Genomic DNA, 22,204 nt, shown 5'->3' with positions numbered 1-22,204 from the left:
TAGTCCCTGGCTTAATTCATTTATTAGATATATGGTCGTTAATAGCTATATATCTAGTTTTCCGGGGATTGGATCTCTTTGGTAGAAATAAACGACAAGTGTACGTAAGCCATTGAGGTTTTCTTTCTTTTAAAATTTAAAATTAACTACTTTTGAATAAATCATCGTTAGATTTATTTTTTTATAAAAAAAACTATTTATGTATGTATCATGTGTGTGTGTATCTATACATACACCTTAGTGTTACATTATATATAGAAGATAGATAGGTACGAAAACAAAGTTCTTCTTCTTTTCCATCCCAACTCCATTTTTCTTCTTCGATTCTTTTCTCATTCTAGAAGAGCGCGTTTATCTCGAAATTACTAGAGATTTATGTCACAAGACCACATGCATGCTAGCAATAATAAACATATACATTTCTCCGTTTTACTTAATAAAAAAAAAAAAGATTTTGATCAGTTCAAATCCGGATAAGTTCGACCGGTGTACAGATCGCTCCAGCTTCCATGGTTTTTAACCCGGATTTTTTCAACGAATCAAATATTTCAACCAACAGTTGCAAAGAACAAGAACTTGCTTTAGTACAATTTTCATCAGATAGAATTTCTAGCAATGTTTAAAGAGATCAATCCCATTTTCTTGTGCAACATGAACATTCCATCGATAATCTGATCTTGAAATCTTTTGGAACACTGAAATAGTGCAAAATCTTGCTTCTGAACTGCCTCTCTGAAGCATGACCGCCATGCATGGATTTCATGCACTCAGATCTCAACAAAATATGAAGAATCCACTCGTACCTTCTTCTGAAAAAGGAACTTGATTCAAAACTCCAAAAAGCCTCCTCACAAGCTCGGAACGCTGCGAAATCCGAAGAATCGAGACCAATTCATCGTGTTTAGCCGAAACTGGCGCGATAAAAGAGGCTTAGGACCAATATCATTACAAGATCAGCTATATATAAAGTTAATATCCATGTTTTTCTCGTGAAAATATAAAATTGCTGCACTATGTTACTTTAATATATTAATTTCTCATATTTTCTAAAATACTAAATAAAATATAAAATTTTCAGGTAATATTACATTTTCAATTTTTAATTCTAGTGAAAAATATTATCGTGAATTTTTGGTTTATTAATTGGTCGTAAATTAATATGATTATATATTTTAATCAAAACTTTAGTATAATTTTTTAAAAATGTTCTAAAAAATAATAAAATTTATTCTTAAGTGATTAATTCCTATCTAATGTTATAAACTGGTAAGTTGAACGGATCTAGAGCTGGTTTGGTGAAATCAGTTGGCTCGTCAGCTGAACTGATTTCACTGCTTCAGTTGAACTGGTCAGCTGGGCTTTTCATCAGTTAAGCTCTTCATCAGCTGGTCGGGCTTCTGAAGATCTTCTGCTGAACTACCTATCAGCTGGACAGTCAGTTGAACTGATCTTTGATGTTTCAGCTGGACTGGTTCAGTTTAAACAGTCATTTGGCATTTTCATTTTGCGTCTCGATAGCTTCAGTTTTGCCTCGATAACTGATCAGTTCCAGTTTCTGCGCACTTAGGTAAAATTATTAGAAACAAAATAACAATTTTTGTTAACATCAAAATCAAGATTGCGAACATGAGATGTTCCGACAAAATATGATATGATATGATGAAAGAAAAAATGTTTAAGTTTATGCATATTCATGAAAAGTTATTTTACTAAAAGTATTTTCACTGTCGCATGTGATTGTATATATATGGTTAATGTTTGCTGAGTCAATAGACTCGCTAGGTGTGATCGATGCAGGTAAACATAATGTTGATGTTCATTAAAACTTTGAAAGACAAAATAATATGTGATTTTTTTAATATCATTTTTCAATTTTTTTTAATTAATAAAAGTTTCACTCATCAATATATTCAATGATAAATAAGTTGATTTGACGGCAGAAGATTATTATCATCATTTGAGTGTTATCTCAAATTATATAAATATTGTTTATATAATAATCCTTTAAAATAATATTTAAAATTTAAATATATTCATTAATTAATATCAATAATTTTAAATGATTATTCAAATACTAATATTTTACTAATTTGAATAATTATTGACATAAAATAACAGTATGTGTATGGCACGGATGAAATACTAGTTTAATTGAAAAGAAAATCGGATTTTTAATGCACAAAAATACCAACATAAGAATTGAAGGAGGCAAAGTTTATACGACCAACCCCATATAGATTCATGAAAAGTTATTTTACTAAAAGTATTTTCACTGTCGCATGTGATTGTATATATATGGTTAATGTTTGCTGAGTCAATAGACTCGCTAGGTGTGATCGATGCAGGTAAACATAATGTTGATGTTCATTAAAACTTTGAAAGACAAAATAATATGTGATTTTTTTAANCCCCCCCCCCGCACTAACAAATATTTTAATTTAAAACCCATATATAGATGCATTTTATTATTTAACAAAATACTTCAATAAAAATACAAAACACACAATAAATATCTTAGTTTAAACACATATATAGTAACAAAATATAGCTTAAATATATGATAATTATGTTTCATAGATTTAAATATTTAAATTTAATTAATAGTAGAAATTGTGTAAACTATTAATTAATTCGTAAAAAAACAATTGTTTAGGAAATGTAAATAATTCATAAAATAAATATTACTTAAAAATTAATGAGATCAATAATAATAACAAAGTGTCCAAAAATGTTAAAATAACTTTCAATAAATTGTTTCAAAAATAAATATTTGATCAAGCATAATTTTTTATGAATATTTTATGAATAAATTCAATAATTTGAAAATCATCTCGAAAAAAATTTAAATTATACTTAATATCGAAACGCCTCGTGATCTTCAATCAATTATGTGCTTCAATATAATTACCAGGAGTAAGAGCTATAGCCAGTTTAACAAATAAACATTAAAAAAATAAATATTTTACAAAATAAATATTATACGAACAAATTAAATTTACCATATTGAGATACAATATAAAAAACATAACCAATATTTTTTAATTCTATAAAAAATTAGATTTTAAAGAAATAAAACGTGTCACCCGGGGTTGACTCGAATCCAACCCAACTAATTTTTTTGAGTTTGATTTCCAAGTCTAATCCGATTTGACTTCAACTCGAAAAACTCTAATCCTAACCTAATTTTCGGGTTGACGACTCGGATCGGGATATCGAGTCTGGTTCGCTTCTAACACCCCTAATTTATATGTTATGTATTAAATGTCATGTGGAGTGTTGGAAGATTTTAATGGATATTCCAAAATGTCTATTTCATGTAGTTCAAATATTTACGCTTCAACCAATCTGTATCCCTAAGCTGGGAGAGCTTATCCAATTCGAAATTCAATTTTGCAAAATAAAGGTTGTCCACAAAAGTCTTACTTTATTAAATAGTAGTGACCCTTTACGGTTCGTTGTGTATTTATATAATTGATTTTTTTTTTGCGTATAATTACTATTTTCAAAAAAATTAAAACTTAAATTTGTAAATAAAAATAAAAAAATTAAAATTATATGATCTTTAATGATTTTTGAAAAAAACGTTTCCATTAAGTTAATTTTTCGTGAAAACAAGAAAGATATTTTAGGTGAGCTGGTCCACAAAAAATAAAAATAAATAAAGAAAAATAAAAAATTATTATAATTAATTAAAATTTTCATTTCACAAATAAATAATTATAAAAAATAACAAAAAAATTTCTAATTATTGATTTCACACATCTACATTTTATACAATTCACGAATTTTATTAAAAAAAATACATATATCATCATAAATTTATAATATAATTTTTTTAAATTTTATTTTCTTTCCAGGTCAGTTGGCCAATCCAAACCATTTAAGTCCGCGACCTGCGTGGGTTGGTCTATCTAGACTCGTCTTTAAATGAGTTGAAATTTTTTCAACCCAATCCACTTAAATTGTATAGTAGAAGGAGTCGATCTCCAGACCCAACCAAATTGACGACGATACTAAATTGTCGAGTTTTTTCCTTTTACAAAGCAACATCAAATTATTAGACATCTAAATCTAATCATTAGGGAAAAAAGTTAAAATTTTAATATATATAATTTGAATAATATATAGATTGTTGAAATATTATTTAAAAAATGTGTTAAATATTTGTGTTGAAAATGTGAATGTTGAATGTTGAAAATTAGGTAAAATTAGGTGTTGAATATTGAAAATTAGTGTGTGATGATGTAGGTAATGATGTATTTTATTTTTGGATTATTTGTAAAAATTTTCTATAAATAGATCTCTCATTTGTGAAGAAAATCACAATTGAGTTGAGAGAAAAATATTATAAAGTGTGTAGTGTGATAATTTTGAGAGTTTGANCCCCCCCCCCGCACTAACAAATATTTTAATTTAAAACCCATATATAGATGCATTTTATTATTTAACAAAATACTTCAATAAAAATACAAAACACACAATAAATATCTTAGTTTAAACACATATATAGTAACAAAATATAGCTTAAATATATGATAATTATGTTTCATAGATTTAAATATTTAAATTTAATTAATAGTAGAAATTGTGTAAACTATTAATTAATTCGTAAAAAAACAATTGTTTAGGAAATGTAAATAATTCATAAAATAAATATTACTTAAAAATTAATGAGATCAATAATAATAACAAAGTGTCCAAAAATGTTAAAATATCTTTCAATAAATTGTTTCAAAAATAAATATTTGATCAAGCATAATTTTTTATGAATATTTTATGAATAAATTCAATAATTTGAAAATCATCTCGAAAAAAATTTAAATTATACTTAATATCGAAACGCCTCGTGATCTTCAATCAATTATGTGCTTCAATATAATTACCAGGAGTAAGAGCTATAGCCAGTTTAACAAATAAACATTAAAAAAATAAATATTTTACAAAATAAATATTATACGAACAAATTAAATTTACCATATTGAGATACAATATAAAAAACATAACCAATATTTTTTAATTCTATAAAAAATTAGATTTTAAAGAAATAAAACGTGTCACCCGGGGTTGACTCGAATCCAACCCAACTAATTTTTTTGAGTTTGATTTCCAAGTCTAATCCGATTTGACTTCAACTCGAAAAACTCTAATCCTAACCTAATTTTCGGGTTGACGACTCGGATCGGGATATCGAGTCTGGTTCGCTTCTAACACCCCTAATTTATATGTTATGTATTAAATGTCATGTGGAGTGTTGGAAGATTTTAATGGATATTCCAAAATGTCTATTTCATGTAGTTCAAATATTTACGCTTCAACCAATCTGTATCCCTAAGCTGGGAGAGCTTATCCAATTCGAAATTCAATTTTGCAAAATAAAGGTTGTCCACAAAAGTCTTACTTTATTAAATAGTAGTGACCCTTTACGGTTCGTTGTGTATTTATATAATTGATTTTTTTTTGCGTATAATTACTATTTTCAAAAAAATTAAAACTTAAATTTGTAAATAAAAATAAAAAAATTAAAATTATATGATCTTTAATGATTTTTGAAAAAAACGTTTCCATTAAGTTAATTTTTCGTGAAAACAAGAAAGATATTTTAGGTGAGCTGGTCCACAAAAAATAAAAATAAATAAAGAAAAATAAAAAATTATTATAATTAATTAAAATTTTCATTTCACAAATAAATAATTATAAAAAATAACAAAAAAATTTCTAATTATTGATTTTACACATCTACATTTTATACAATTCACGAATTTTATTAAAAAAAATACATATATCATCATAAATTTATAATATAATTTTTTTAAATTTTATTTTCTTTCCAGGTCAGTTGGCCAATCCAAACCATTTAAGTCCGCGACCTGCGTGGGTTGGTCTATCTAGACTCGTCTTTAAATGAGTTGAAATTTTTTCAACCCAATCCACTTAAATTGTATAGTAGAAGGAGTCGATCTCCAGATCCAACCAAATTGACGACGATACTAAATTGTCTGAGTTTTTTCCTTTTACAAAGCAACATCAAATTATTAGACATCTAAATCTAATCATTAGGGAAAAAAGTTAAAATTTTAATATATATAATTTGAATAATATATAGATAACCATACAAGACAAATATAAATCTTGTTGAACTCGTTATCAGCATTTTTTTTAACTTCAGTCAACTTTTTTTTAAGAAAAAAATACATTTCAAGAGGTCATTTTCTTAAAGAAAGAGTAGATCGAGATTATTTAACTAATTTTCTCTAATTAAATACGAGAATAAATATTAAATAATTAGATGAAATTGTTAGGATACGATGTCCTTTATAAAATGGAACGTTTTTTTTATTGTATTTATAACAAAAAATTTCACGAGATCGTATCATGAAATGATTTTGTGCTATAGATGTTTGATCCAATTCGTAAAATAAATATGATTTTTATGTCAAATATATTATAAATCGAATGAACTCAGATTGTAAATACGATACATAAAATTCTCTCATAAAATATATAAATAGAATTAAACAGTGTAAGATAATAACAAGAATGGGCAGTGTCTTCACGTGGTAATGATCCACTTATCATGTGACACCAAGTCCCCACTCCCTGCCTTCTGTGTTCTGACTGTTCCAATCACACACACACACACACACACACAGAGTTGAGTCTCCCCAGGTCTCTCTCCACTTTCATAAATGCACAATTTTTTGAGTCTTGTTTCTGTAAACCCATCAAAATTCTTGCTCAGAAATCATAAATGTTGTGGGGATATATATAACTATGTTATAAACTCAGACGCTCGTACCAGACGTGAGTGTGAACGTGAGTGGGTTGAAGATGGGTTGTTTGCAGTCCAAAACTGCCAATGTCCACTCCCCTGATCAGGAATCTTCACAGCCCGACTCAAAACCGGATCTGGGTATTCCTTTTTTCTCATTGTTTTGTTCTTCTCATCAATATCTTTTGATTGGATTTTTGGTGTGTGTATTTGTGTGGTTTCAAGTGATTAAGATGATTCTCACATTGTTGGTAATTAGTGAATAATGGTTGTAAGTGTAGAAGTTTTATTCGTCGGAATTGACTTGGCATATCTCATATCAGTTCTTGTGTGGATATTGAGTCTGAACTTATATTTTCTTTATGGGGGAGATTTGCAGAAATGGGTGCATGATATACACAGAGATGCCTAGTTTTGCCGAAAAAAGAGAATTTTTTTTCCTTTACCCAGACTCATTTGTGCGACTTACTCATGCCTATTTGCTTAGAGCCACGTTCAACCTTATTACAGTTTGGAACTTATAAGATCAGATTTGTTCCTCTTTGATTCGTTTCTCCTCGACTTAAGTTTTTAAGTAATAGATTTGCACTTATAGTTTGTTTGGCATGTACACAGTATTTGTTGCATGATGTTCTACCTTTTACATGTGTTAAAACTGGAGGATGTACTTATTCTTTTATGATCATTAAATGTTTTTTTTGAAGGGAATGGTGACACAGTGGATCAGGATCAAGTCCCTGCATTCAAAGAATTTGGGCTTGCAGAACTTCGTGCAGCAACAAATGGGTTCAGCAGTGAGCTGATAGTTTCAGAGAGTGGGGAGAAGGCACCTAACGTTGTCTATAGAGGGAAACTTCGAAGTAATCGGCTTGTTGCTATTAAGCGCTTCTCAAAGCAGTCGTGGCCTGATGCTCAGCAGTTTGTGGTGGGTTTTCTTCATCATAAGGGGATTGATCTCTCCTTTTATTCACATTGGCATAATTTTTATTCCCCGTGTTCTTTATGGTGGTCTAAAAGTAGTTCTTGGTACTTTGACTTGATATCTCCACTTTATCAGTTTTAAATTTGTGTCAATTATACTATTTTCAGTTGCATATTAGGGGTGTGATGCTTGTAGATTCTTTTTTGGGTGGAATTATTTTAAGTTATTTAAATTTACTGATTTTTGTCACAGATATTATCCTCCTCCCAAAAATCGGATTTATGGTCCCTTTTTTTATCTACTGGGACAGAATAATTTATTGTTATATACTTATATATAATGGTGTGATTCGCATCATAGATTTATCTGCTTTGGAAGCATACGTTGCAGTTCTATGCAATCAATTTAAACCACTTGTCTTTGACAGACAAGCTCTATCTGACTGAACCACTTGATTGTTTATAACGACAATTATGTTTATGGAAATCTGTTTCTTAGGAGAATTTTGTTGAATTTTGAAATCACATTGCCGATAATGATGCTCTTGATCTAATTCATTTGCAGGCAGAAGCTGCTGGGGTTGGCAAGGTTAGACATAAGAGATTAGTGAACTTAATTGGATGTTGTGTAGGAGGGGATGAACGCCTGTTAGTTGCCGAATATATGCCCAATGATACACTTTCAAAGCATCTCTTTCACTGTATGAATACTTTCATTTTTCTCTACTGAGATAATTCTGAACTTCAATTTTTATTTCTTTGATTTCATTCTAAGACTTATTCTCTGTTAGCCCATAACCCTGATTGGACATGATGCCACTCTATTTCTAGGAAAATTTTGCGTTGTAAAACATGGTTTTTTAATTTATTTTGCAGTCTCTTACTGTGTTCTTACTTGTTTGGTTGTAGGGGATAAACAGCCTTTGCCATGGGAAATGCGCGTGAGAGTTGCATACCACATAGGACAAGCTCTTGACCACTGCAATTCAGAAAATCGCAAAATCTATCACGACTTAAATGCTTACAGAGTTCTTTTTGATGAGGTTAGTAGCTTGAAATTAAGTTTCTTTCCAAGTATTGCCATTTTCTGCTCTTCTTTCAGTCTCTCGTCTGCATTTATGATGCATGGGAAAGTACAGAGGAAATGTTTATCTCTCAGTTCTGGAACACAAACTTCTTTTTGGATGTTAAACTTCATGATACTCCCTTAGGTGTTGTTTTACTTGAGACAAACTATATAAATTGTCATAGAAACATACAAAAATGCTCTATCCGTCGATACCAAATAATAGGTATCAAGATTTACAAGTTGTCTGATTGGATTAGTTTTTACGTACAGGATGGTGACCCCCGACTATCCAGTTTTGGCTTGATGAAAAACAGTAGGGATGGAAAGAGTTATAGCACCAATTTAGCTTACACTCCCCCTGAGTTTTTGCGTACAGGTTAGTTCATGTACACACCACTCCTTGGAACTATGCCACATCATTTGAATTTTGTTTAACGTATAGTTTTGTAAGTTTCATTCTTGTATGCATTCTATGTGACTCAAACCCAGACTTTCGTTCTAGTGAACCAGTTCTTTCACCACTTGTATAATTGGTTTACAATTAGTTTTATTGAATATAGAATGCATATACATGAAATTTTTATTTTAGAATCTTTAGTCTTCTTGCACTATTATTTGTGTGTAAATCTGTGGCCTAGATTCGAAACTAAGTTGAAAAGTAACTGAAAAATGGCAGTTGTTTTACCTGACATTCCCTCCCATTCTTATATAGTTCTTTTTCTCACATCTGAATATCGAAAAACATGTCCAAAATAGATCTGAATTCCATTTCTTAGCTTGTCTGATTATCTACCCGCATGCTAGTAGACATGTCTAGTTTATGATCTTCTTCTATCTCACAGGTGGGTTATTCCTCATGGTTTCATGATATAGATTATGTCGGTGTAGAGACTCTTATGAAATAAGGGTGGAAAATACTTGCCAACCAAGTCCCTCCAGGCTCCAAATGGGTTATTTGTTTTTNTTTTTTTTTTTTTTTTTTTTTTTTTTTTGTGTTTTTTACATTTGAGGAATTCTGAGAGAAATATAAGACGACCATTGCTCTCAGACATCTTTAATGTGAAGATTGGCTTCCATTTGATGGAGTGCTGAATCACAAGTCATGACTTAAATTTTGTACATTTCCTTTTGATACTTTTTGAAGAAATAGGAAGTAATGGATGCAAGTAGGCAGTGCCTTGCCTATCTTGACTGGTCTGAAAGATTGCATGTCTATCCTTGCTAGAGAAAGCAATATATAATCATATCGTATAGTCCTCAGTTTATTTCCCTTTTCAGCCAAATTATTCTTTTAATGATCTTGGCAATCAAAATTGAAATTCGTGTCATGGTCTGCAAGTTTGTTGGTTCTGTAAGTTATGCCCTTCACCTATTTTTCGTGTCTTGAAGTAGGAACATATTCAGATTTCAGCCATTGCCCGGTTTGAAAATTTTCACTTTTATGCCTTATTTTCTTAACAACTTCAACTTTTATACTTTTCTACCTTTAATAATTTATATTTGTGTTTGAACTCTATACTGTTTTGTTTTTTATTTGGTTATTATCAAATCTTGCAATCTTTGTTTTCTAACTCACTTCTCTTTGCAGTTTTATATTAATCATGCATGCTTGCTAAATTAACAGAGTTCTTGTTCGGTTTTTTGATAATTTAACAATATTTTTCATTTCTTTGTACCTTTTCAGGCAGGGTGATCCCAGAGAGTGTGATATATAGCTACGGAACCGTTCTTCTGGACCTTCTGAGTGGAAAGCATATTCCACCTAGCCATGTATTTACCCCTCCCTTGCTAAGAGTGCTAATATTTTGATAACTTACGTGGTACAAAATGAGCAATTGACGTTATATAAATAGTTAATATTTTGATGTATGAAAATAAACTTATGTGCATGTTCTTTCAACGAGTCTCTAGAAAGTTGCACGTCTGTTTTTTCCTCCAGGCATTAGATTTGATCAGAGGAAAAAATGTTCTGCTGCTAACGGATTCGTCTCTGGAAGGTCAATATGCTAATGATGATGCTACTGCATTGGTTGAACTTGCCTCAAGGTGCCTCCAATATGAGGCCAGAGAAAGGCCCGATTTCAAGTTTGTTCTTACGGCTGCTGCATGTCTTCAAAAACAAAAGGAGGTAAAGCTCACAATTTTTTCACCTGTCATTATATGGAGAAGAGTTGTTAGAAATGAGGGAAAAAATGTTTTGGAATTGTATTTGATATTATAAAGACTGATAATTTTTTTATATTTAGTGTTAGGGAAGTTCTTCTTTTATATGTATTCGATATATTTTTCTCTTTATAAAAAGGTGAATTTGTATGCTAAACTAAGAGTAATGGAGTTATAGCCCTTTGGCCATTGACGTAGGCTTTCGTGGCCAATTCACGTAAATATTGAGTTCTCTTCTTCATTATATTCTACAATTTAAATTTCATCTGGGGGCAGCTACTGAGCTTAGTGTACAAGGTTGACCTACAAAAAGATATCTGCTGTTCTAGGTTGCATCACATGTACTAATGGGTTTCACAAGAACCCCTGTGGTTCTCCCGACCATGTTTTCTCCTCTTGGAAAGGCTTGCGCGAGGATTGACCTTTCTGCCGTTCATGACATCTTGCACAAAACAGGCTATAAAGATGAAGAGGGTGCAGACAATGAGGTCAGATTATTTTCCCGCTTTTTTTGTTAGGAACTAATAATTTTTTATTTTGTGACACTACGATTGAAATATGTTGTATGGGCTTCATGTATGGTTTAAAAATTTTGATTGGTACTATGATCGTCAACTATAAATTTTGGTATGATAACAAATACTCAGTTCTACAAACTTGATTAAACAAATGAAAGTCAGGTCATCTTATGTTAATCAATATAAATTGGCACACTCTCCTTAAGCTGGTATTAGGTCTCTCTTTTGAATACATGTTTTTGTTATTTATTCCCATTTAGTGTTTATGAGAGGACATTTTTGTATCATGCACGCTCACTCTATGTTGTAATTGGTGAAGCTTTCTTTCCAAGAATGGACGCAGCAAGTTCAGGATATGCTGAATACTAAGAAATTTGGTGATATTGCATTTAGAGACAAAGATTTCAAGAATGCAGTTGACTACTACTCCAAGGTTTCTCTTTTTTTTGGGTCTCATTTATTTGGTTTGATGCGTAGCCTTTTTCCAGGCCAACTTTAAATTCCTTTCTGCAAGAGACTTCATAAATTCCTTCAAATCGTTAGTTCTCTGTACCAAAGCAAATCATCATATGTATGCTTTGCCGCCGATGTGTTTGAACTCACTGATCAGGTTTTCGGTGTCCTATAAGCATCCCAAATACTGTAGTTAAAAGTTCTTTCAAGGGTTATTACCTGATAATAAATTTCATGAGCGGTTCATTCTACTGTTTCTGTTAGAAAATAAAAAACAAATTTTAGAATCAGATTTAATATAATTTGATTGCTGGTTAGTTATAGGAAAATTTGCTACCATATTTATCCTAAAACCATGTAGATTTTTTTACCTATATGAAGAGGTGACGATTGTATTGCAAACAAATAGATTTTGATCAAGTTTCAAGACTTTGGACCATTGTGTCATGGATGAAGGTCTTTATGGTAGAACCTCATAAATCCTGTAATATGTTGTATTCTGTTCTCACTGTATTTTTACAACTTTAAAAGTTCAGACAGCAAAATTCTGACCTGTAAACCGTTTCACCTGATCCTCTATCCACAGCTAGTATCGATGATATCTGTTCCCTCTGGCACGGTTTTTGTGAGACGGGCGTTTTCCTACTTGATGATAGGCCAACCAGAACTAGCATTGAGAGACGCTATGCAGGCTCAAGTTTGCTTGCCTGAGTGGCCTACAGCCTTCTACATGCAAGCTCTGGCCCTTTCTAAGCTCGGAATGGAGTCCGATGCTCAAGACATGCTAAACGACGGAGCCTCGTTCGAAACTAAGAAGCAAAATAGTTGGCCTAGCTAAACTACTACGCTGCAGTATCCTTGGAAAGCTGGTTTTCTTGCTGCTGAGGGATTTAGATTCTTCTATGCAACTCGCAAGATTGGTCCAAGGAATTGAGTATCGAATTCTTGGACCGGTTGTAGCAAAGTTTGATGATATTTGTTGTAGTTAAGTAGGTCCAGGTCCATAAAAGAAATGTATAAATCACTTTTTAGGCCGAAGTTGTGGAGAGTTGGATTTATTACTTGTGATTACACATTGAGATGAAATCATCTGCAATATTTGGTGCTTCAAATCGTGTTTATATTTTATTCAACAAGTTGTGTTCGTATGAATTATTAAAAATTAAACGCATGAAATATTACATATAAAAAATATAATAAATTCTCAAGCACGGTAAATTATTTTTTTGTTAAAAGATAGATTTCAGGGTGGACTTGAACCTTACTCTAGTCTGGATATGGACTGATGAATTCCCGATCTCTCATGAATAACTCCAAGATTATACTTTGAATAACACTGCGCTCTTAAATGAATCTTTAGTGTCAAATTTTTTAGTCAATGAGATTGCAATTGCAATAATGCAATGCGTGTAATTGAATCATCGAAATTTTCCAGTGACAAAAGTGCACCCCCCTCGTAAAATTTGTCGAGAAGTCTGAAATAACTCGTGTGAATCATTTGGTTGCTGAGTTGAAATGTACTTGCGACGTCGAATTTTCATCAATGAATTTGGTCTCTCCTTTTCAGACTATGCAACTAAACTAAGTTATAGCATTTCATATGTTTTTATGTTATCAAGAGCTTGAAATCTTATTCCATCGAGTTGTTTTGAAGCTATATCTTGAACTCAAAAAACAAAGGATTTTGGTTTCGAGTTTAATTCAAATTATGGTTGAAATTCGAACTGTTTGGTAAGAAGTTAATTTATCGAGGTTTATCAAGCTCAAACATTTGCCACAAACTCGAGTTCAAAAGATGTCCAGATTTCAGATTAATCGGGGTGCAACACCGTTCACCCATATTTGCATTTGGATTTGTTACGGAAGACGGAATAACTGGGATCTGCATTTTTCCAGACCAGGAAATCTCCCATCAATCATGGAGCTTTATTTTTGGTGAATTTCAGGTATGGCTAAGTTCCCTTCAGATTGAAGGTAAAATGCTGTGAAAATCATCTATATTGTATTAAATCAGTGTCCGACATGAATATTCAGTGAGCACGAAAAATGTGGTGTAATAATTGAAATAGGATTTCAAAATGAAATCGTGGCATTCTTAGCAATTTCATGCAACTTTGCGAACGTTTCTTAATCTTATTTGCTGTAAGACCGTAGATTAATTACCAGCAGCTTTGCTAGGTAGAACTGCTTCTTGATAAGCTGGAAAGCCTGGAAGGATATGCCAAAGATACCATTGTTTAAAACTTGTTGGAATTTTGTCTGACAAATGTATGGCGGAACTAGAATAATTTCTTTTGAGCCAATGCTTGGTTAAATTTCCAGAGTTTTGGGGGGATCAAAGTTCTTGCTGCAACTTCGTGTTGAAGCTCTGAGATCTCATGGAATACTCTTTAATTAACCTGGAAAAGAAAGAATTTTCCCTTTCCAATAGCTTGGCTGGTGTGTCATACTCTGCTATTCTGCCTGCTCAAGAGTAAAACAACAGTCATGCATTAAGATTCATACCCTTAAGTAGGAGTATATATTTTGAAAACACACTAGGAAATTTATTTCTGACTTTGGTTCTTACCATCACTCAAAACCAAGACTAGATCGCTGTCTATAACGGTGTGGATCCTATGAGCTATAGTGACAACTGTACGATCTTTAAATTCTTGACTTATAATCTTTTGTATCGCCCCATCAGTTGCAGAATCAACCGATGCAGTTGCTTCATCTAGAATAAGAATACTGCTTTTCTTTAGTAGAGCTCTTCCAAGACAGAAGAGCTGCCTCTGGCCAACACTCCAGTTATCTCCATTTTCAACCACTGTCAATGTCAGATTTTTTAATTGGTTTAGTTCAAAGAGTAACGACTTTGATGGAAATTGAACAACTGGCAGTAAAAAGTAAAAAAACTGACCAGCAGATTCTAGTTTCTCAGGCTTCTGGCGTACTATACATCCTAGTTGACATTTATCCAATGCCTGAAAAGAAAGCTAACTTAGAAACAACTTTTCATATCCAATGGAATTTCTTGAACGGGTTATTTTGTTCACAGATTTTTGACAAAGCCACGAAGTTGTTTACCTATCAGTTAAAAGCTTATAGTTTTTGCTCACTTGGGTGATGCACAGCGTTGTGTCATTGTCTGAAGTGACTTTTATTTTAAAAGTTTAATGCATTGCAGTAAAGCAAGATTTTGCCTTGCAGGTGATTGCCACATGAAGGCTATATTGTTATAGATTATAGTCATGTACCTGCCATATCTCATTGTCAGTATATTGCTCTAGAGGGTCAAAATTCCCTCTAACTGTTCCCTCAAACATGGTTGGGTCCTGTGGTATGATACTGAGCCTTGATCTCAGGTCTTGAAGGCCTATCTTTGATATATCGACATCGTCAATGATGATGCTGCCTTCTCCAGATTCTACAATTCGGAAGATGGCCTGTATGAGGGTTGATTTACCGCTCCCTGTCCTTCCCACTACCCCAATTTTCTTCCTTCCAGGGAATGTGCAAGTAATATTTTTCAAGACAAATGGTAGGTGTTCGGCATAGCGTATCTGCATGGTCATGCATTGAATCGAAAAATAGCATTAGCACATTAATATCTAATACCCCAACATGTTGACTTAGCTTGACAAGATGAACATGTGAAAGTATTACCTGTAGATTTTTGAAACAGATTTTTCCGATATCTGGCCAGTATGCTGGTGGTTTACTATCTTCAATCACGAGGGGGGATTCACTTGCAATGTTTGAGTACTGAAGAATCCGTTCAACCGATATCATTTTATTTTCTGCATTGCATATGTTCCATATGACTGAAGCTTGCAAAACATTTAGATTTATTCCATAAGTGACTGCCAGCCCAGCGATGCCTGTGAAAACTAAGCATCATAATTTGTTGCTACATATAGAAACATAAGCTTCATAATATGTTATGCGTACTTGGGTTGATGATTCCTTCTGGGAGAGTAACTAACAAAACTAATGAGAAGGCGAAAACGAAATTGGATAACTGGTTCAATCTGAAAGAAAGCCATTCCATTGCTGATACATTATGGAACCATGGCTTTGAATGGTTGTCAATGAGGCAAAGGTTTGCATCAGTGAAGCGTTCTTGTTGGTTAAAAGCTCGAATTGATGCTGCTCCAGAAAGTGATTCTGCAAAATGGTGGAGGATTGGGGCTCTTTGAATCCCTGCTAGACGAGCCAATTCTCTCGCTGTTGGTATGTAATATTGCTGAAAATTCGAAACAATCATGAATCTCATGTTCTCTATTGCTTGCAAGAAAAGCATGAATAAATGATTCCGAAGGTAAAGGATGCGTTTTAATAAACACAAATACAATAATTTTGTGGCAAAGTCCTATGCCTAATGGCGCTAAAAACAGTACTTTACCTGGTACCGAATGCATATAGCTGTCACTGGGATAAAAATGACGAATACTTCCCATGCAACTTGTGACATCACTGTTATAGTTCCAAGAAGCTGAATTATCGAGAAAGCACACCAACCTAATTTGTTTGCCATCTCCAAATCCAGGACACTTTGGTCAGTGGAAGCCTGTTCTCAGCGTTAATGTTTGAGGATACCCTGAAAATTTTAAAATTGTTTTACCAAATATAGATATACTCTAATCTACTTACCCGGTTTAAGATTCGTCCTGCAGGTGTAGAGTCAAAGAATGCCATTGGAGCACGGAAAATACTATTCAGCATTCTGCTGAATAGCTTTTCTGATGTTTGAAGACCTGCTATAGTGACAAAAGAGGCTCGGACTAGCACACAAAGTGAACTAACAACAGCAAGAAGTGTATAAATAAGCAACACAAACTTCATTCCAGCCACTGGCTTATCCCCTCCTGTTGGGCAAGCCCATGCCATCCAATAGTTGCTGGCAACCTGTAACACTTGGAATGATGTTTGCGCAAGAAGAATGACTGGAACTAAGGCACCACCTTTCACAGTAGTCAAGTAAGACATGTATATTTCTTTTCCAATGCTTCCTTTCTCTCTTTCTTCATCCTGCACCAGTCTCCCTTCTTTCTCAGTTATTTCAACACATAGACTATGCTCAGAGTTTTGCTTAGTATGAAGGAATTCTTGATTTGTATTGGTGTCTGTGTCTGTTTCATTGTCAACAACGACGCACTCAGAGGTTCTACTCGAGCTTTCAACTGTTAGGACCGCATCTATAGCTTGGCTATGTGCTCCAACTAGAACTTCAAACCCAATATTTTGTTTCAAAAGTTCCTCAAAAGTCCCAGCTTGTGCTATTTTTCCATGTTGCATCACCTGTCAATATTTTGGTTATGATGTGAAAATATTGAGTATATCTGGAAATTATTGTATTAAACTATAGTTCATTCGGAACAAATATGAAAAATAGAGCTGTTTCTACAGTCTAGGTATTCCATGTAGCAGTGTTTGTTTTTATTTCACATGTTCTAATATGTACAACGATGAGCACATAAATAATCCCACTAAAATTTCTTCAAATAATAGGAGATCTGACATTTCATGGTTTATTTGACCGAACACAAGAACTGGCATCGTATGTTTCTTGTTGCATACCAGAATGAGGTCAGCTGCAGGAAGAAATTCAACTTGGTGGGTAACATACAATATCGTTTTGTCCTTGAGGACCCCCATCAAGCAATCCTGTAGAATATAAATAATAAATCTAATCAGTTTTTTCCACGGTACATGATTGCTATAGTTGTTAGCACAGCATTAAATTTGTAACAATTGCTCTAAATCCAACAGGCGGCAAAGTCACTAACCTGAAAGAGTTGTGTGCCTGTGTGAGCATCAACCGCGCTGAAAGGGTCATCAAGAAGATATATATCAGCATCCTGGTATACCGCCCGAGCAATTTGTATTCTTTGTTTCTGGCCTCCACTCATATTTATCCCTCTTTCTCCTATTTCTGTCAAGTCTCCAGCAGCAAATAAATCAAAATCCTTTATCAGGGCACAAGCTTTGATTGTTTTATCATATTTGGAACTTACAAATGGCTTTCCAAATAGGATATTTTCTCTTATATTCCCAGTCAATATCCATGGAGACTGAGGAACGTAAGCCTTCGATCCACTGATCTTCACCACTCCCGACAGTTTCTGCATCTCACCAAGTATGCAGGAAAGTAGACTGGACTTCCCAGATCCAACAGTTCCACATATCGCCACTTTCATTCCCCTTTTTACTTGCAGTTGTATCTGATCAAGTGTTAAATTTTGTGATTCTGTGTCCCATCTGAATTTTCCATGATCGATCTCTACGTGGAATTCTGTCTCATTACTTGGAACAAATTGGACTGCGTCTGACCGAAGCTCATCTTCTTGCAGGTAGGACGAAATTCTATCCGCTGAAACTTTCCCTTGTGCAATCGCATTAAGCATGTCCGGTAGATTGAATATTGGATCTTGAAGCATTCGAAAGGTAGCCAGTGCAGACAAGACCCTCCCAGCTGTGAGCGGAATCCCCATCAAAACACATCCACCAAATGTAATAACTGAAATGAAGGCCGGTGAACCCCAGAAGATGAATGCCGATAATGCTGACAACCTTAGTGACTTCCAAAGCCAATTGTGTTCTGTTTTCCTTAAACTTACTATCTTCTGAAGATAATGACTATCCCATGCTTGCAATTTAAGTGTCTTCATATTCCGAAGAACTTCTGATGTTGATTTCATACGATCATCCTTGGCTTCCATTATCTTTGTTTGGTAATTCTTCTGAAATCTTGTCAATGGTATGTTTCCAGCCATTATGGTTACTGTTACAGCTAAAGAAACTAGAGCTCCCATTCCTAGATTCATATGCAAAATATAAAGTGCTAATGAGATTTGTATTGGTAACATCCAAAGTGTATTCATGTACCATACGAAGTCTGTGATTCTTTGTACATCCACACTCATATAATTCATGATCTCTCCACTGGTTCGGCTCTGGCGGGATTGGCTTGACAAGATTAGGCCTTTTTTATAAATGTGAGAAATCAAAGCTGCTCTTAGCCGAAGACCCAACTGACGAGCTCCAAAAATCCACTGCCTTTGTGCTATCGTCTCGACCACCTTTGCTCCGAGGAATCCTAGCGCAAGAAGGTAACCACTTTCTATAGTCCTAAATTTCTTATTATTTAGGAAACTCACGAAGTCATTTATAAGGTATGGCCCTACATAAGAAGTTGCAGCACTTGTGATGGCAAAAAGTGCATTAATTGCTGCTTTCTTCCTTGCAAATAAGTACATTGCCTTGTAAATAGATGGGGTTGCAGTTTCATCGTTTTTCTTGACATACTCGAGGCATTCATCAAAATCCTTGGATAGAAAACTCGCAGAATCCTTAACATCGACGTCTGGGACTTCATCCTGATCAATTGGCTTCTTAATCCCTAGCTCAAACAATGGATTGAGCCAAGAAAATGTGACTAGTTGGACAAGACTGGCATTGCCGTAAGGACTGTCTCTCTGTACTCCAGCTGGCTTTTCCTTAACCCCATTGATAAGTGGAACCGTGAAATCACCTAAACTGCCATACCCTGTGCCCGTTTTTCCTCTAATCGATACACCTAACAAGCAGACAGAAGCAAGAAAACCGATCATATCAGCATAGTCTTGCATTCTAAGGCGATCATTGTTCTTTATAATGCAATGCACATCAACCACAACACGAGCAAGGGATAACAAGAAGCTCGACGTCCACCAGAATCTCAAGATCCACGGAAACTTGAGGTATGTTCTGTTTCTGATTCTGTACAGCACAATCAGCGTGATCACCCACGATACCACTTGCATAATCCTGGAGACCACAAATGGAACTGTGGATTCGCACTGAGTTATCGTTCTTCTTTGCAACACCAGCACCATCACACAATGAATACCGAGCATGATAATGGAACAGATGATGCTAAGTTTGTAAGAGAAGCCATATCTATAATCTGTGGGATATTTTTCGACGCCATTAACTTTCTTTCTGCCTGCGCAGAGCGCAGCCACATGTTTTACGAAGTGGAATGACAATAGAGCAAGGAATCCAAGCTGCAAAGTGATGCTGGCATCTTCCCAGAAGCAGGGAGAGATTAGTTCTGGCCATGCTATCCGAAATCGATTAAATTCGAAATCTGTTCATCAGAAAACAACACAACAGTCAATAATAATTTGGAAACAACATGAATGATCTGTCTTGTTTAGTCCTAAAGAATCTTGCAACATACATACATATACGCACACGTACACAGTTCAATTCAGTGGAATAATACTGTCTGCAATCCAAACTCAACCGTAGTAAATTTTGGACTAATTTTATTCACCTATAACTGGATTTCAAGATAATCGTTTAAAAACTAATATTAAAATCCAAATTCACTATATTTTATTTGGGTTGCTTTGAATATTTGAATTTCAGACTCTTTTATTCGTTCTAATTGATCTTGAAACCTTCTTTTTAACTAAAATCATTCAAAACCTAATTTTTAAATCTTATTTCAAGCAACCTCGTGTCATGGTCGTTTCTTTGATTAGAAAATCTAATTCGCCTTCTTCTATTTATTATGAGGAGAGTCCTACTCGGGCTACAATGAGGTGTTTTTAATATTAGAGAATTAATGATTTTCAAAGATTTGGCGGAGTTTAAAAATTTAGAGATATCTTGATTTTATATGATTTCAGTCATAATAAAATTTTAAAAAGTTAAGTTATATTCAATATTGATTTTTAAAAACTCTATAAAAGTTTAATATATTCAAAAATTTAATAGAATTTTAACGACACAATGAAAATCATTAAGGACGAGAACTAAAATCTAAAATACAACTATAAGACTACGTTTGGTTGGAAGATAAAATAATGAAATGATTAAGAGAAAAATGATAAAAAAATGATTGAAGTAGATAATGATAAAATAATATTGTGTTTGGTATGATTATTAAGAATGATATAATTAAGAATCTTTTGATGAATTGACAAAATTGTCCTTCCACTTTTGCGGCGGTCGGCGGCGGTGGTGGTCGGCTGGCGGTGTGGTTGCCTGCGGCGATCGGCGGCAACATGCGGCGGCGGAGGTTGGCTACGGCGGTCTGCGAAGGCGGCGGTGATTGGCGGTCGGTGACGACGGCGGGAGGCGGCGGTCCGGTGGTCGGTGGAGGGAAGTGGTGGTGAGTTTGGATTTAGGAGAAGGGTAAAATTGGAAAAATAAGATGGATTAAGAGTGGATAAATAATCCTAGGGGGTGAGGATTGATTATTTTAACCCACCTAATATAACCTAATCATTCATATGAGAGATTGACTTGATTAAATAAAAAACGTACCAAACATGAGATTAGGTAGGTTAAAAAAATAAACCCACCTAATCAAGACAACCAAACGCAGGCTAAATGTATAAATGTCTATAGAAATCTTCCAACTCCATAAAATTCTATAGAAATCTGGCGACTATACAAAAGTCTATCATTTAAAAAAAAAACATCATTAATAAATCTCTTCAATGAATACATTTGTTATATTGACTTAATTGGATTTAATAGCTGATTTAAAATAAGAATATTTTTACCTTTTCTAAATTGCATGAATTTACAATAGCCACTTATTTGCAAATGTGAAAACTCTCTAGTTCCGCAATTTGCTAATTCGTACACAATAATTACTTTTTAATTGCTCTAATTGAAAAAATGATGATTTTAGACAAAATATCAATGGTAAAAAATTTTTAAAAAAATAAATAAATCACACCATATTCTTCAATATTAAATAATAAATAAAATACGTAATACGAACCAAAATAGTTAAATTAAATTCATATCCCTAAGTATATTTATATTATGAGTTCAAACGACAAATACCAAACCAATAATTTTTTAAAATTATCATAATAATATCCCTCCTCCTATTCACTCATTCATCCATTGTGAAGTGTAAAGAACAAAAGTCCACGAGCAAATAGACAAATGATCCTAAAGTGCAGCACACATGCATGTTTTCTCTTTTTCCTTAAAAGCGTGCGTTGATTTCATGCCATCTCATTTTGTTTTATTTGTTGGATCTTGATGGAACATTTAAAAAAAAATCATATTATTTTTTTTAACAATTTATATTACTATTAATCAAATAAATTCACTTAATAAATTAATTTTTAATAATTAAATTTATTTCTTTTATTTTTTTAACAATTTATATTACTATGAATCAAATAAATTCACTTAATAAATTAATTTTTAATAATTATATTTATTTCTTAAGTCGATTTATAAATCAAGTTTGATGCATACATCTGACGCGGCACACACATATATATGTACGTACACGTAACGTCAATTAAAGGG

General features: G+C 33.3%; 2 protein-coding genes across 2 annotated transcripts in view; one reads left to right on the top strand and one right to left on the bottom strand.

Annotated features, from left to right (window-relative positions):
• Positions 1 to 6,560: 6,560 nt before the first annotated feature.
• LOC140984558 (serine/threonine-protein kinase BSK2-like) lies at positions 6,561 to 12,966 on the top strand. The gene is made up of 10 exons (XM_073452072.1): positions 6,561 to 6,910; positions 7,474 to 7,694; positions 8,256 to 8,391; positions 8,600 to 8,733; positions 9,030 to 9,135; positions 10,444 to 10,529; positions 10,699 to 10,887; positions 11,252 to 11,410; positions 11,760 to 11,873; positions 12,480 to 12,966. Exons 1-10 carry the CDS (start codon positions 6,829 to 6,831, stop codon positions 12,729 to 12,731), a joined length of 1,479 nt encoding a protein of 492 aa, XP_073308173.1. The 5' UTR covers positions 6,561 to 6,828; the 3' UTR covers positions 12,732 to 12,966.
• A 1,112-nt stretch (positions 12,967 to 14,078) lies between these two features.
• Positions 14,079 to 22,204, bottom strand: part of LOC140984340 (putative ABC transporter C family member 15) — an 11,097-nt gene continuing 2,971 nt past the window's right edge. The window contains exons 2-11 of the mRNA XM_073451678.1: positions 17,665 to 20,006; positions 17,456 to 17,542; positions 16,529 to 17,176; positions 16,281 to 16,445; positions 15,827 to 16,121; positions 15,542 to 15,756; positions 15,133 to 15,438; positions 14,796 to 14,859; positions 14,463 to 14,702; positions 14,079 to 14,356 (exon numbers count right to left, since the gene is read on the bottom strand). Of these exons, the coding sequence (XP_073307779.1) occupies positions 14,229 to 14,356; positions 14,463 to 14,702; positions 14,796 to 14,859; positions 15,133 to 15,438; positions 15,542 to 15,756; positions 15,827 to 16,121; positions 16,281 to 16,445; positions 16,529 to 17,176; positions 17,456 to 17,542; positions 17,665 to 20,006 (4,490 nt within the window). The 3' untranslated portion in view covers positions 14,079 to 14,228. The remainder of the gene's footprint in view (positions 14,357 to 14,462; positions 14,703 to 14,795; positions 14,860 to 15,132; positions 15,439 to 15,541; positions 15,757 to 15,826; positions 16,122 to 16,280; positions 16,446 to 16,528; positions 17,177 to 17,455; positions 17,543 to 17,664; positions 20,007 to 22,204) is intronic.

The sequence above is a fragment of the Primulina huaijiensis genome, chromosome 9 (genome assembly GCF_012295235.1).
Source record: "Primulina huaijiensis isolate GDHJ02 chromosome 9, ASM1229523v2, whole genome shotgun sequence".
Classification (NCBI taxonomy): domain Eukaryota; kingdom Viridiplantae; phylum Streptophyta; class Magnoliopsida; order Lamiales; family Gesneriaceae; genus Primulina; species Primulina huaijiensis.
Note: the sequence above shows the minus strand (reverse complement) of the source record. Positions and strands in the feature narration are given on the sequence as shown.